Source organism: Artemia sp. Qi Xiang Cuo, chromosome 5 (genome assembly GCF_049724085.1).
Source record: "Artemia sp. Qi Xiang Cuo chromosome 5, ASM4972408v1, whole genome shotgun sequence".
NCBI classification, from domain to species: domain Eukaryota; kingdom Metazoa; phylum Arthropoda; class Branchiopoda; order Anostraca; family Artemiidae; genus Artemia; species Artemia sp. Qi Xiang Cuo.
In genome coordinates, this window is record NC_142798.1 from 3,668,722 (window position 1) to 3,685,131 (window position 16,410).

Consider the following 16,410-nt stretch of genomic DNA (forward strand, 5'->3'; position numbering starts at 1 on the left):
GTACAATATATAAATACTTAGATATTGCTGTTTATACTCACTATGGACCCCATAATAATTTGACAGTATAGTGATGATATTTTAAGCTAAACTATATTAAACTATATTTAAATTTAAACGACACTTAAAGACATTTGAAGATATTTGAAAACGAAATTAAAGACAATTTGAAGTTTAATTCTGAGAACTCCATCGATCAGAACACGATAGACGATATTCGAAGTTAAAAGATACTTAAAGATATTTGAAGATATTTGAAGCAGAAATTAAAGACAATTTGAACTTTAACTCTGAGAACACCATCGAGCAGCACAAGATAAACGATACTTAACTATATTTGAAGTTAGATAATAGTTGAAGAGGTTTGAAGTTGAATTTAAAGACAATATACTAAAAGAGTCACTATAGTACGACGACAACCCGTTTCTAATGGCACAAATGAACAATTTTACGCGAGAATACATTCTTTATGTGCCTCAAAAATCATAAAAATAATATGCCGAGAAGAAAAACACCAACACCTGTAGTGGGAAGAATCATTTCCCAGTTGACTATTAGAACTATGTTTAACAGTCATTTCCCAGTTGACTATTAGGGGAAAATTACCGTGTAAAGACAACTAGACTCGAACTGTTCCATGAAGAAACCATAACGTAATTGCTTCGTAATTTTTGCCACGACAAAAGGAGTGAAGGACGGTAATTTAAAACGGAAGGGTGTAGTACACTAAGGACACGAAAGGTGATGAATAGATGTGAAGCTACATGTGTTACTTCCTAATAACTTTGACAATGCAAAAATCTCAATAGTGAAAGTGTTTTAATGTCATCTGTGAATATGTTGAACCAAATATTGTATGTTATAAATAATTTATTTATGTACCACAAGTATAATTAGGTTTAATATTATTATGTTATTCATTTAACGTTGTTTAGATAGTATGTAGTAAGTCATATAGACATCAAAAAAAAAGAGAACTAACGTAAAAGTAGAGTAGTCCCAACCTTATTGTAAAATTAAAAGTAATCAGTTTTAGATATAGAAAAAGAAAAAAAAAATCTTTATTATAGTAGATGACAGATAACAAAACATAATCTTATTCCTGCAGATTAATTTTAAATAGGGATGTATAATAAAATAAGAAAAATAATTGAAAAACTTTAAAACTCCTTATGGGCAGTAACTAATGACGTGGAGTCATTATTTCATGTGAAGGTTGATATATACCGGGAGTAAAACACTATATACCTTAAATACAAAAATAAGGTTCATTCCTTAATTCTGACTCCTATAATTAAGATAAATCTAGTTTCAAAAAGGAAAAAGTCCTTAATCAGCGAAGACAAGAAACTGCAGTCTTTGGATTTCGCTAAGACAGTGAGCAATAAGAAAAGTGCTACGCACAATATTTTTAAGGACGTTTAAACGATAAGACCCGTTTGAACGCCTAAATCATCAAAAATATTTAAGACGTATGATTGGACGAGGGTTCGCGTCCTTGGGGCCCGTGAGCCAATGGCAGGCAGTCCCTAGAGCGCAGGACGAAAGAACTGCGGGTGGGAGTGGGGTAAATGTGTTTTTTAATTTGAATATGAAGTTGGATCTAAAAGAGTTCGCTCCGCAAATAATCTCGGTCATCATCTTATTGTCTGTGATGTTACCCACTGCTGTACAACTAAGCATGTAAGTTTAATAAACCTATTGTCTTTTTATGAGTGTTCGTTTCTCTTGTATGTCTGAGTCTAGTCCGATAATAGGTAACTAGTTCGCCAGTCCCCAAGGTAAATGCTCCCAAAGGAATCTGACCTCCAAGAGGCGCTATAGGAGAAATCTCTATCGCCACGAGCAAATCTTTTCTAATACCACAAACAATCCTTCAATGGCACACTAAGTGCATTGAAAGAGACGGAAATAAAGCTAATGCAGAAACAAGCTAATGCAGAAATAAGTGGGAGGAGCTTTTTGTTCACGAAGACCAGAAATGATCTGCGATAAGCTTACTGGTATATTCTGTCTACTGTGGTTTACACACAGAAATCAGACACCAAAATCAAATTAATATCGTTCAATTCCCCGCCCAAAACTTTTTCCAAATAGAGTAATCGCTGCCACCGCAACAGCGTACCAACCCCCCCCCCCCCCCCAACGCTTGAATAGGTTATATACGAAAGTTTTCTGAATTTGTTGGTTTACAATATTTTTATACTTATTTCTCATCAACAGCTGGTTCATTATGCTTAGAATTACTAATTCGGCATTAATTTTCTATCCGTTTGAATGAAATGGAATCAGAAGGCCAAATAGTGACAAAAAAAATGTTTTTAAAAAGTAAAATTAAATTGAAATACAAAAACGTATTTATTCTAGGTTTTTTTTTTTCCTGTCTTACAAAGTCAGGAAGGTAAGCTATTATTGCTGGTGATGTCATAAAAAAAAGAATTGTTCGAAATACAGACCTTTTCCCGACTTAAAATTCCAACTACTTTATAAATACGAGAAAAATGTATCATATAACAATTTATAGAACATTCATAAGAGAATATTTATAGGCCTTTTATATTTACTTCTGTTAAGAGAACATTTATAAGCCTTTTTTATTTACTTCTTCGTGTGAATTCCATAATAAATAGTCATGTACACAAGAGGCAGGAGAGGTTTCAAATTTCCCTTGCTAAAAACAAAAAATTTAGTTCGTTACTGTACATTCAACAAATTTCTATCTATTGGATTATTAGTGATATTCTGTTTACACACAGAAATGAGACACCAAAATCAAATTAATACCGTTCAATTTCCCGCCCAAAACTTTTTCCAAATAGAGTAATCGCTGCCACCGCAACAGCGTACCAGCCCCCACCCCCCAACGCCTGAATAGGTTATATACGAAAGTTTTCTGAATTTGTTGGCTTACAATATTTTTATACTTATTTCTCATCAACAGCTGGTTCATTATGCTAAATAAAAAATGACAAAAAAAAATTATGTATACAGCCTAGGGCTATATATACACGTTTGGGAGGGGGTGGGGTCTAATAAATAAAATTTGCCGAAGGCAATGGAGAAAAAATTTGGTTAATATTGTCTTTAGTTTAGATCATGCATAAACTAGACCGTTACATGAATTTTTCTACGCCCAAGAACACGTATATCCCCCCCATAAGAAAAAATAAATTCGTAATTAGGGAGAGGGAACAGATTTTTTAATTATGGATCAAAACCCAAAAAGTGTATTTGTTAATTCGCTATATTGTACAGATAAAACGATAAAAATATCAACGATTTTATAGTATATTAGCATATAATTTTAGCACAAATTTGCATTCCTTTTTTTCTTTTATCAATAGGCGGGATAGGAGGGGGGTACGCAGGGGGGGGGCACGGGTTCCAGGCCCCTTGCGAAATCCTAATTTCTTCCGAATTATTGGGAACTTTTTATTCAAATTATCAATTAATTTTCTTTTTATTATTCCCCCCCCCCCTAAAAAATCTTGTGCGTGTGCCTTCTGGATATAGTAACATATCCACCTTATAATACCTTACGTAGCCGTGGCCTACAAACTCAAGCAGCGTCCTTTAAATGGCCTATTTACTGTCATTTATTTCGTACCTGCAGTCCCGTAACTGCGAAGGCAGGTGAACCGTGAATAGCCTTACCATAACTCCTAAATACCTTAAGTTTTTCAAGTGATTACCTTTCAACATAATAGAATTATTCAAATAATGGCGATATGTCATTTTGCACAATATTAGAACGCCTTATCACCGAGAACTTTCAAATGACTAGACTAAACGCTGAAGAATATGCGTCTAACCCCTAGAATTCATTCTGTTCCCCTCTTGGAACAACAAAACAATAACAGAATTTAAGGATTTATCCAGTTGGTGATTTTCCGTTGCAAGCGAGGACAGAGAATTTTATTCGAGAAACAAAATATTCGGGAAGTAATTAGAAAGCAGAAGTGATTAGAAAGCAAAACTTTACGACATAGAAAACAAACAATTAAATTATTAATTACATATATACTTTTAAAAAATATACGTCCGGGGCGATATCTCAGATTTTAGACGTGATGACAATTTCGATTCCGACGCGTCAACACTTCAGTGTCGGTTAAAGTGTCGGTTCAGTGTCAGTTGTTTGGACCTTAACCTCTCAGTAAAGTTTATTTTCGCACGCACTTATTCAGACAGTATGAAATATTGCTTGGTAATCAGCCCCCCACCGCCCCCTAAACAAATTTCGTTTTGCAAAGAATGGTGTGTTTCAACTTCTTTCTTACTACGCTCATTTAACTTGGTACATATTCAAGTGTAATTCAAAATCGATTTCGTTGTCAATGAAGTAATGATATAAGGAAAGGTCAAGGAAATTTTGCTCAAGTTACACACATCATAGAAATCAATAGTAACCTTGCCTTTTTTTTATCCTGCCTTAAGTCACAAGGAAGTAAACTTTATAAACAAAAGAACTATATTTGGCTGATGAATGAATCAAATTACAAATAATTACTGATCTTACGTTCCCCTGATACTGAATACAGGGGCGCTAATCAATGAGAATGCTAGGGGACAAGTTTTTTTTTTCTATTTATTAAAATGAAGATACAAAAAATGGAATTTTTCAAAATGAAGGGGGAGGGCAAATTATTTTTCCAAAATACTAAAAAGACATTTTTCAAAATTTAAGGAGGTCTTTTGGTTGTATTCGAGAATCAATAGATCGATTATGTTTGGATTTTTATGGACAAAAAGTGTTACCACATTTAAATAATTAGTTTAGCTCTTCACGCTTCAACATGGCAACATCGACAAGAATGTAATACTATTTTAAAAACTTCAGTTTCTAAACAACCAAAAAAATAGTCTTAGGAAATCGGGGTTTTCAGGTATGAATAGAAGTTTTATTTCCTTGGATCTTCCAACAGATACCTGTGCGCTTGTTGGCTTAAAATAATAAACATAAATGATATATTTATTATATGTAATATATCAGGTAAATATATAACTTGAAAATAAATATATCATATAAAACCTGATAAATATATCAGGTTAAAACTTGAAAATAAAAAATATCAATCATTAACATAAAATTGTAGCTTTCAATTGTAGCCAAAACAAGGCGTAATCTGCTATAGGGCTGGGGGCAATTACCCCCTCCAGACCCCAGTTTCTCCCCCAGCTGAAATTTAGTTTCTTCGAAAATCTTGTCAAAACTAAGATAACCCTCATAATTCAAGATTCCGGAGAAACAGGTCAGTTTTCTTTAGTATATCTTTGCCTTTATGGTACTATATTGTTCATTTTTCACTGTCATTTCCACTTGATTTGGGAAAATTAGCTCCAACTTTGGCTTCCCCTCTCCCAGGATTTTGACAAAATTATGCAACTGAGCTAAAGGTATTTAAAAGCTGAAATTTTTATGTCTGCATGAGAATATCAACTACAGGCCTTGCAACTGAAAGCTGATATTTAACGCCCGCGCGCGTTGCTTTAAAATGATCATTTAATAATGAAAATTTACATAATTAATTCTTAACATACCGGTAGCAATTTTTTTTACAAACAGAAGGAATTTGGCAAATTTATACCAACAAACATAAAGCATTCAGACATTACACTAAATAGGATAATGACCAGTGATTTCCTCAATCCCCCGATTTTTACTCTGAAGTTTAACTTCTGTTCTAGAAGGCCCCGAGAATCAATTTGCTCATTACGTCAGTATGGTGTGCTGAATTTACTCTACACAGACACAAAAAACAAAAACATTTCAGTTTTTTGAATAGGTAAATAAAGCACTTGTCATTACCAAACGACAATCCGATTTTAAAACGCACGTCAAACTTTAGAATAAAGAGAGGGAGCTGAGAAGGCAGGTAGCGACTCCTATATTCAGGGTACCTTCTATTCGTTTTAAGTTCTCTTCACTTTCATGCGAGAAAGTTGTCTCTTTTATTTTAATTAATTAAAAAAACTTTTTCCACAAAATAAGTTTTTCAAAGAAAAGTGAAGAACTCCGTTAAACCAAAAATTAGCAAAAATAAAATCAAATAATCTACCAAGTGTGAAACTACCACAAATCAGCATCGATAAATAAATGAAACCCAAAACGAACAGAAATTACAATAAATAACCGAGTCTAGCTCAAAACGAGCGGAATTTAAGATGAGTAGGGCTCAAAACCCATATGCCTTTCCAAGGCCAGAACAAAATTTGCACTTTACTGAAAACATATAAATGTTTTTACTTTTATAACTTTAACAAATCAAATAATATTAACATTCTGATTACTAAATATCAGTATATGCATATTATACCGACAATGCACATTCATTTGTATTTTTTTTTTCAGTAAAGTTTATATTCTGGCCTTGGGAAGGCATTGGAGTTTTGAGCCCTACTCATGTTGCATAGAATCCTGTATCATGAATCCTGGATACAACCCTGTAATAATCCTGTAATATAGAATCCTAACATCTAATATCTGTAATATCTAATCCTGTAATATAGAATCCTGGATACAACCCTGACCCTATTTGTACATTAGAGGAGGGGAGAAAGCAAAGTGAAACATTTTTAGGACAGATATAAATAAGTATTCTATCATTTTTAACGTTGTTTTCAGAATTTTATAGTGTTTCCTTCTGAGGGGGGGGGATAGCTGTAAACTAGGAGCAGAATTATTTTATTTCCGAACTTGAAATAAACCCCACTGTTACTTGGCATGCTTAATACTTCAATAAAAAATCTCAAGCAGCAGTTACAACACAAAACTGACTTCAAACCGTGATAGTTCAAAACCTCTATTTTTGCTTAAAATGTTTTCATTAGACAGGGGAGCCCCCTGGTCCCGAATACATATCAAGGTACACTCACAGGAACAGAGCCAAGCCCATGGCTTTGCATCCGATTTGCTTTCTTTATCCGTCATTTTGTCGGTCACTTTGCCATGAATAACAAAGAAACACTAAAGTCAACGAAACCAAATCTTCTGCATCAACCGGGCTGCTATAGTTACTGGCTGCAAGCATTCGGAATATTTTCGGCGGGGGACGGGTAAGACCGTTTGTGTTTTAAAAACTGGTTGTTTAATAAGATCGAGGTTCACTGACATAAACATTTTTCAACTTTCAGCCATCTACAGTTTGTTCCACAGGCAAACCTTTAGGCCCATGTATAGCGAAATCTGAGGTTATAAAGAACTCTTTATGATACAATTATAAAGTACGAGACTGTGAAGTTTAATAACGGCACCAGAGCAGGCTAAACTTCTTGGTGGCTGGCGTTTACCCCCCCCCCCCCGGCGATTACCCCCTCGGAAAATAACCCCGAAAAATACACCCCCGCAGAAAATATCCCCCCCCCACGAAAAATACCCCCCTCCCTGCAGAAAATACCCCCCCAGAAAATACACCTTGTGGAAAATAAGGCTTTCCAAATTTGTGAATTTTATTTGAGTTTTATTTTTTTTAATTTCCGTAGGGGGAAGGAATTTTGGTACCTGTTTATTATGGGCCACTCACTCGAGTTTACGCTGTGCAAAATTCGAGAGCACATCGGTTTTTTTCGTTAGTTTCTTCGTTACTTTAGAAATAAATTTGGCCTATAGATTTGCATATTAGTGGGGGAGGGGTAAAGGATAGCGGGTCTGCATGCAAAATGTATTTGGTACAATTATTCTGCATATTAGATAGATGGATAAATAAGTGTATTTTAAAGCCAAATATACGACCATGAACACAGTAAAATAACATAAGGGAAAGGCATAAATAACATAAACTTTGATCAGCAATCATCATAAAACACTAAATGAAACGCTACATTAACCGAATAATAGTAATTAGGCCTAATACGTGAAAAAACGGTCATTGAAAAAAAAACATTTAAAAACACTTGACAAAAAACACTTAAATGAAACATTACATTTACTGTTTTTGTTTTTTTTTTTTTAGTTAACAAAATTTCCAGATACCTCGCTATTCTTCTGTAATTTTTTAGTGGTCATATACCTAGAAAGGATTGTTTTCTGAATTAAAACTATCCAAATACATTACCCCCCCCCCCCCTATGTGCATATAAACAACCCAAATTATACATCTCCCATATATACTGTCACTTGTCTTTGTCTTGTCTCGCGCTAAGCTGAAAAAAAAACTAACGGAGACACCGGTTTTGTTCTAGAGTTTTACACAGCGTAAACTTGAGTGAGTTGCCCATAATACACAAGTACCAAAACTCCTTCCCCCTATGGAAATAAAAAAAAAACTCAAATAAATTTATCAAATTTGAAAAGCCTTCTTTTCCACGGGGGGGGGGGTATTTTCCGGGGAGGGGTATTTACCGGGGGGGTAAAGTATTTGGACAGTTTGAAGTCAGAAAACAATTCTTTCTAGGTATATGGCCACTAAACAATTACAGAAGAATAGCGAGGTATCTGGAAATTTTGTTAACTAAAAAAAAAAGAATCACAGTCTAAGGTAAATGTAATATTTCGTTTAAGTGTTTTTTCCAAGTGTTAAGTGTTTTTTTTTTCAATGACATGACCGTTTTTCTAAGCATTAAATACCGCGAGGGGGTATTTTCCGGGGGGTTAAACGCCTAGAACCAAACTTCTTATACACAGGCAAGTCCGAAGGAATTTTTTGGGGAGCCCAATATTTTTTTTTTTTTTTTTTTGAGGGGGCATTGATAATAGCCCAATTTTTATTCGATAATTTTAATAAGAAGAGCCCAGAAATTAAAAGAAATACGATTTCGAGAGACCGAAATCGTAGACCGAAAACACACAGTGTTTTCCTTATTCCCGGATTTGTTGGAGTTTCTCCAAAATGAACCAAAAAAAAACTGAGTTCTCTTGAAATCTCCACGAAAACTAAAAATTTGTATTTCGTCTTAGCGCTCCTGTTTTTGCGAACGTAAATTGTCGTGTAAGTTTCGGAGACAGGGATATATGCAGGAGGAAGCCTCAGCCACCCCCCTAATTTTTAACTTTCCGAAATACTGGGCACTCTTAATTCAAATTATTAAATAATATTTTCTTATAATCACCCTTCCTCCCTTAAATAAAATAATACCTACGTGCCTGTTCAGAGCCTATTTTTTGGGGGGGGGGGGGGTTTCGGGGAAACCTTGAAAAAATTGGATATAGTGGAAGCCCAATACGCGTATAGAAAAAGTTTATCTGGAAACACATTTCTCTTTCTAGGATCCCATGTCCCGGTGGAGTTGTGAATTCGTTTGAACGGTGAAGTCGTTAAAAGTCTTGCCCAGTTGTTCAACGTCACAAAATCCTAAGCTTATCAGCACACATCCGTTAATATTTTTGGGGTTCAGTCAAAAATTATTAGACAATAAATTACATTTGGATGACTTAATTCTAAACGAATTAAACAAAAAAAAAGTTTTTTTTTAACTGAAAGTAAGGAGCGACATTAAAACTTAAAACGAACAAAAATTATTCCGTATATGAAAGGAGCTGTCCCCTCCTCAACGCCTTGCTCTACGCTAAAGTTTTTTATTGTTTTAAAAAATAGAGTTGTGAGAAAGAGTCTAAGTTTAGCGTAAAGAGCGAGGCGTTGAGGAAGGGACAGTCCCTTTTATATACGGAATATTTTCTGTTCGTTTTAAGTTTTAATGTCGCTCCTTACTTTCAGTTAAAACAAACTTGTTTTTTTAATTTAATTTTTTAACGTTTTTAAATTAATGCAGGTTTTGATTTTGGCTCACCGTACATGAATAATTAAAACAAAATTTGCATATTAATTTTATTTTTATTTAGAGTTTCGGTTACTATTTACTGAGTTTTATAGACATTCGGTTTGCGTTTAACATAGGATTGGAAGAAAAAAACGGGGCAATAAAACACGATTTGATAGGAGGGGGGGGGCTTTATCTCTGGAATAGTAACAGATATTTTCCAAAAGTTAGACACGAGAAATAGCACAAAAAAATAAAGTCTAAGTAAAAAATCGAAAACTCATAATTCCAAACCTTTTTTTTAATAATGCTGGGAAACCTTGCGCCCCGTTCATAGCAATGTCCTTTCCCCCGTGAAAACTTCCTGCATGGAAATATCCTCCCACGTAACCCCAAAAATTCCGATTTTTAGATTCCAAAATTCCGTTTTTTAGAGTTTCGGTTACTATTAAGCCGGGCCGCTCCTTACTTACAGTTCGTTACCACGAACTGTTTGACACACATGCTTATATGATACCAAATTGAGGACAATACTGAGTTTTATAGATATTTGGTTCGTGTTTAACATAGGATTTGAAGAAAAAAATGGGGCAATAAAACACGATTTGACAGGAAGGGGGGGCTTTATCCCTGGAATAGTACCAGATATTTTCCAAAAGTTCGACACGAGAAATGGCACAAAAAAAAATAAAGTCTAAGTAAAAAATCGAAAACTCATAATTCCAAACATTTCAGGACAGGAAATGCTGCGCATGTTACCAAATAAAAGATATAGTTTTATTCAGCCGCTTACTACCAGTTTGGACGGCAAGGGGGAGGTGGGGGGAGAATTTGCCCCTCAATAATTTGAAGAAAAAATTATTATATAGACCTAGCCCATAGCACTTAATTCTCCGGCTGTGGGCTCCTCCCCCCCCCCCCCCAATGAAAATTCTAGAGCTACGCCCCAGTTTAATACCAGTAAACAAAAATTATAAATGAATTATCAAGAACAAACAAAGGGCAAAAACAGTTCAAATGGCACAAACAACCAGAAGTTGAATTGAAAACCAGAAAACTCGGAAGTGTAAATACTCCAGTTCATAAATGGTACACTGTATCTTACTGATCGATAGTTTCGAAGAAAATCAGGTCTTTTTTTTGGTGTCTAATAAACTTGATGTATTGAAGAAAAAAAAAAACAAGAAGGCACAGCACAAGTTTTTTTTTTCCACAAAATGCGAACTATCTCCTTTTCCCGTTCACTTTATTTGTTCACTGGAGCTTTGAATGTAAATTTTCTTAGCTGCATCTTGTATGCCTAGGAAAATGTTGTATGTACAAACCAGGTCCTTGACAAAAATAAAAAAAAATGAAAACAATTTTAAACTTCAGCTTTCTTTTCCAGTAAAATCAACGTTGTGTGATATGACAGTTTTTGACTTTCTGCAGCCGAAATGGGGCAAAAGAAGCTGTTTTTTTTGGCAAAAACAGGAATGTTTTGTACTTATAATGTCCTGAATTTTAAAATATTACAATGTGACCATTATGAATTGAAAACAAAATCAAATGAAAAATCAACTTGAATTTAAAGATATGGAACTCGACATTCAGAGAAAAACGAACCTTATGGTTAAAATGGCGTAGATAATTTCGGAGACCACACTGCCTTTCCATGACGATAAATATAAGTTCAAATAGGGATAAAATCCTTTTCATAGACAGTGATGATGATAACAGTGATAGAAATTCACAAAAATCTGTGGTCATAAGTAGTAAGACTGGAGTGGCGTAAGGTTTTACTACTGATGACGGTCACTGCATATCTGACCGAAATATCCGGAATTTTTTTGAATTTCTATCACTGTTATCATCATCATTGTCTATTAAAAGGATTTTATCCCTATTTGAACTTTTATTTAAGGTTAAAATGGAGGTTGTAAACCATAGCAACTTTACATTAACTACTGAAGTTAACATCCACCAGGGATGGTTATTAAATAATTAAGGGCTTATTAGGCTTATAAGGGCAGAAACGTCATAAGTTTCAGTTTTATTTATCTCTCTTTCCCTCTATTAATATTTTCAATATTTTTAATCTAATAGTAACATAGACATATGTTACAATTTACTTCATTAAGGATGCCCGTTAACTGCAGTGACGTAATTTCGTCAAATTCATGGGAGGAGGGGGAGTTGCAGCCAAATTTTCCAAATCAGGTGAAAATGACAGTAAAAAATGAAGATTCAGCTATAGGCTATAGTGCCCCAAAGGTAAAGATGTACTAAAGAAAACTGACCCGTTTCTACGGATGCTTAAATTATGCAGGTTTATCTTAGTTTTGACAAGATTTTTGAAAAAACTAAATTTCTCCTAGGGGGAGGACAAGCTGTGATGACCGAGCTCTGGGAGGAGTAGTTGCCCTCCCTGCCCCATAGCAAATTACGCCCCTGGTTAACTATCTTTAGTAGAAGTTACTACAACAGTAATTGATAGTTACTTTTCTGTCGTTCTAGGGGTTTAAAAAAAAAAAAAGTTGGAACGAAAAAGTTATTAATTAGCAACTTTCAATAGCTTTTTGTCGAATCCTGAATGCACCCTACCTCAATGCATATGGAATATGCCTTATACTAACTTGGTTGAATTTAAAACTATTTGACATAAAATTTATATTTTCTTTCTCATATATTTTTTTATATGTTTTCATCTAATTTTGATATAATTTAACGATTTTTTTCTTCCTTTGTTCTGTAGAATTATGTCTATTTCCAAGAGACCAGCCAAAACGACACTGAAAAAACTTTATCCATAAATTTATTTTATTCATCGAAAATAATGCTCCAACATTGAGGGATATCCACTTTCAGAAATGAATTACACTAAGTGGTGCATGCCACACAAATAATGCTCCAACATTGAGGGATATCCACTTTCAGAAATGAATTACACTAAGTGGTGCATGCCACACGTGGCAAAAACTGTGTCAAGAACGTCAGAAGTTATGCTAAACTTGGTGAAAACTGAGCCAAGCTTGGCGGAAGTTGTGCTAAACTTAGTGAAAAATGTGCCAAGCATGGCGGAAGTTGTTCTAAGCTTGGTGAAAACTGAACCAAGCGTGGCGGAAGTTGTGCTAAACTTGGTGAAAACTGAGCCCAAGCATGGCGGAAGTTGTGCTAAACTTGGTGAAAACTGAGCCAAGCTTGGCGGAAGTTGTGCTAAACTTAGTGAAAAATACGCCAAGCATGGCGGAAGTTGTGCTAAGCTTGGTGAAAACTGAACCAAGCGTGGCGGAACGGTGCGCCACGATGTACACCAGGCTGTCGAAAGTGATTTGTCTAATTCATGACACGATTTAAGTTTCTGAATTGAGACTAAAATGCGATCAATGAAAACAGAAAATAACCCAAAATGTTTTTTTATGCTTACGAAGGGTTTATCGAGGGGTTGTAGACTGTCTTACCACGAGTATGCAAGAATTTAAGCCTGTAACCCTAACTCCTTCGATTTGACGTCCCAGTCTCCTGGAATTAATTACTAAATAATTGGGTACTTATTTAGAATCCGGTAAACATGCGAGAAGTGAAGTTTCGTTAATACTAATGACATAAAATAAAATAGGCTGAAATATAATAGTTTATGAACAAATTTGGGCTATATATCTACACATTATGGGGGGGGGGGTAAATCATAGAGTAGGCTATATTAAATACGTAATCTAACCTAACCTAGGTACCTTTTTTTGCCCCTTCAACCCCAAAAAACTAAAGTTTAAATCTTTGTCACGGAGTGAGCAATAACTCACTAGGCAGCGAAAACCTTCTTTTCATATAGCATCTTTGAGAGCTCGATGCGGTCTTTCTTGCGTGTTTACCGGATTCTAAATAAGTACGAATAGTTATATTCTTTTTCTTTATCGACTACAACAGGGATTAGTATTCCGACACAGAAACAACTTTCACTTTCCCCTTACTATCTATTTAAGGGATTAAACTTGGCGGGTAAAATGGTCAATGATCTAAACCTGATTTGATTTATTAAGATTGACTGACATGTTTTTGCTTTGGGTACACAAAAATGGGCTTCAAACTTGAAGTTTAATAATTAAGAAAAAATAGTCTTAATACTGTGCTATAATAACAGTTGGCTACACCATTGGCGCCAAGATTTCATTCTTGCCAGAGGGGTTGAGACTCATTATTTAAAATTGACCATAACACAATATATGGGGGCAGTGCAGAGTTGCCGACACTTTGAAATAAGCTGTACCTGTTTTCCCTAAAATTTACCGCAGGAGATTAATTTGTACTATCTGAACAGCAGGTTAAAAATTTGTCACAATAAGACGAAAATTTTCAATAAACTAAAACTTGGATGGACACCCAAGTCAGAAAGTATCAAGTAAAACCCAAATGCGTCGGAAATTTTGTATTATACCAATTATTTCTAACTGTACCGAATTGTACCTCTAAATCGTACCAAAAACGGTACAAGTTTACCGCGTTGGCAACGTTGGAGCAGTGGTGACAACCCTCTCGTGGGCCCATGAGAACAGCCCCTGGGACGAGTGTTGCCTGCTTAAACTAGTCTGGAGCTGAAGGGTGATGTTCTTGGGATTACGGATAAAAATGGTGGACACCTTGACATTGCCAAGAAAGGCTACTCGACAAAGAGGAGAAAAACGATAGGCAATCCCTATCTAAACTCAAAATACACCCGAGGGGACTTTTGTGGGCCAAGCCTAGACTTAGTTTTGTGATTCTGCCAGTATTAATAATAATGATACCCCAATATATAGTAAGTAAAAATCATGGGCTTTTTAGAACAACTTTAAGCTTTGTTAAAAGGGTTTTAGTTCCTAAGAGGTCTTTCCTTTGTTGTAACTTATATCACTCTAAAAATTGTCCAATAATCTAAGCTTTTTCCTTTACTGATTACCAATATCATTTATAACACTTGTAAATTTTCACTTTTGGTTAAGCTTTAGTTAACCTTTTCATACTGATATGTCTTTTCAAACTGCAGTCTTTTCAAAGATATTTGATTATTGAAGCAAGTCCGATTACTAACACCGATTGTCTACTAAGCTTCAAACTTCTGGTTTTGTTTTTCAAGGTTTTTGAATTGTTGTAATCCCTTGTTAAAAGATATACAAATATTTTTGCAATCACCAGTTTTTTTCCGAGAGCATTTTTGATGTCCGAGAGCATTCTGAATTATAAATGAAATCTGTGCAATGCCAGTTTTTCTACGAATATGGTGACTGGTGCCAAACCAGTGGTGGCATATGGTGACTGGTGCCAAACTATCCGCCAAACCAGTTTTGTATGGTCCGATTGAGTGACTAATGAACCACAGCAATAAATGAAGAAAAAATGGTGGTGAAAAAACCGGCCTCCTCGAATAGTATGGACACTGGTAGGAATAAAAACCCAAAGTTGGTATCCAAGAAAAAGCTCAACGCCATCTAATCTTATCTAGCAAAACCTGTAATTTTTGTTTTAATCGATGTTTGCCAGCCCTGTAGCGACAGTCAATTGTGCTGTCGCTGCGTGTTAGGCTTTCGTTTTACATTTTATTTAATTCTAAACTTTGCATTTTAAAAATTCAAATGAATGAGCTCCATGTTAGCGGTGTTAATTATATTTCTGAGCAATACAAAAGCTATTGTTGATATGTTTTTCTTTCTTATCATCCTCCTCAGCGGTCTATAGTTAAGGTAAGATAGGGAAATTCTTCCGTCGCAATTTATTCAAAGCCTACCTCTTTACACCCTCCCAGGAAGTACGCATTTTCGTTAAAGCTTTCCTTACGACATCGTCCCACCCCATTCGGAGACGAACTGCTTTTTGTTTGGCCCAAGACGCTTGGCCGACAAGGATGACATTTAGCAATCTATCATCCTTCATCGGCAGAACGTGTCCTAGCCTCAACCTTTCTCTCATTGTAGCCCTAGAAAGTAAGATTGAACCAGATTTTAAGTAATTGAGCAATTCCTCAATTCCGACTTTTTTTTTACAAATTTCGATTTTCATTGTATTTGAAGCCTAGAATGCATATAAGAGTAATGCCAAGAAGTAGTGTTGTAAAATTACCGTAAAATAAAAACTCGCTAATTAAAATTGGTAAAATAAGGTAAAATTGATTAAAATAAAGTACTCCCTAGAAAAATACATGGTAAAATTGGTGTTTTAGAGTTGGCCTGTAGCTACAAGCCCTGTTGAGCATTTCTTTTTAAGCATCACTTTCAGCTTTTAATAAACATTTTTTAATAATTCTGATTTTCCTGGGGGGGGGCTGCACCCTGAGGCCCTTTGGTCATCTTGTGCCTAGAGCAATACCTCAGGAAGTGCCAGATTTTGGAAATCCATTAAAAAAATTAATCAATAAAATAAAACAAATAAATTAAATTTACCATTATTTTGCAGTAAAATCATATTAGTCCTTTTTTCTACATTTAAATCTAAGAAATGTTAACCTAACAGCCTTGCATATTTAAATAGCCACATTCAGCCACATTCCTCATATTACATGCATGTTATTTTTCGTTTATGTATAAAAGTACCAAATACAATTAAAAAAGAAGTTTGTAACACACTGATGACTTTGATTAACTTACCACTGGATCATAAAAGTGGAACATTCAGTCACTTTCAAAGTCATTAAGACTGTCTTCAGCAGGATTTACTTGCAAATCTAGCTCATCTCCTTCAGACTTTTATTCTTATTCAGGTGAC

General features: G+C 35.0%; 1 protein-coding gene across 2 annotated transcripts in view; it reads right to left on the bottom strand.

The window, feature by feature from the left end:
• LOC148951729 (lysosome membrane protein 2-like) overlaps positions 1-7,030 on the bottom strand; it is a 117,851-nt gene extending 110,821 nt beyond the window's left edge. The window contains exon 1 of one of the 2 annotated variants that reach the window (XM_089089303.1): positions 6,877-7,030. In XM_089089303.1, the coding sequence (XP_088945429.1) occupies positions 6,877-6,931 (55 nt within the window). In that variant the 5' untranslated portion in view covers positions 6,932-7,030. Of the gene's footprint in view, positions 1-3,692; positions 3,716-6,876 lie in introns of those variants that run through there. The other variant, XM_089089304.1, reaches the window with a different exon arrangement.
• Positions 7,031-16,410: the final 9,380 nt, after the last annotated feature.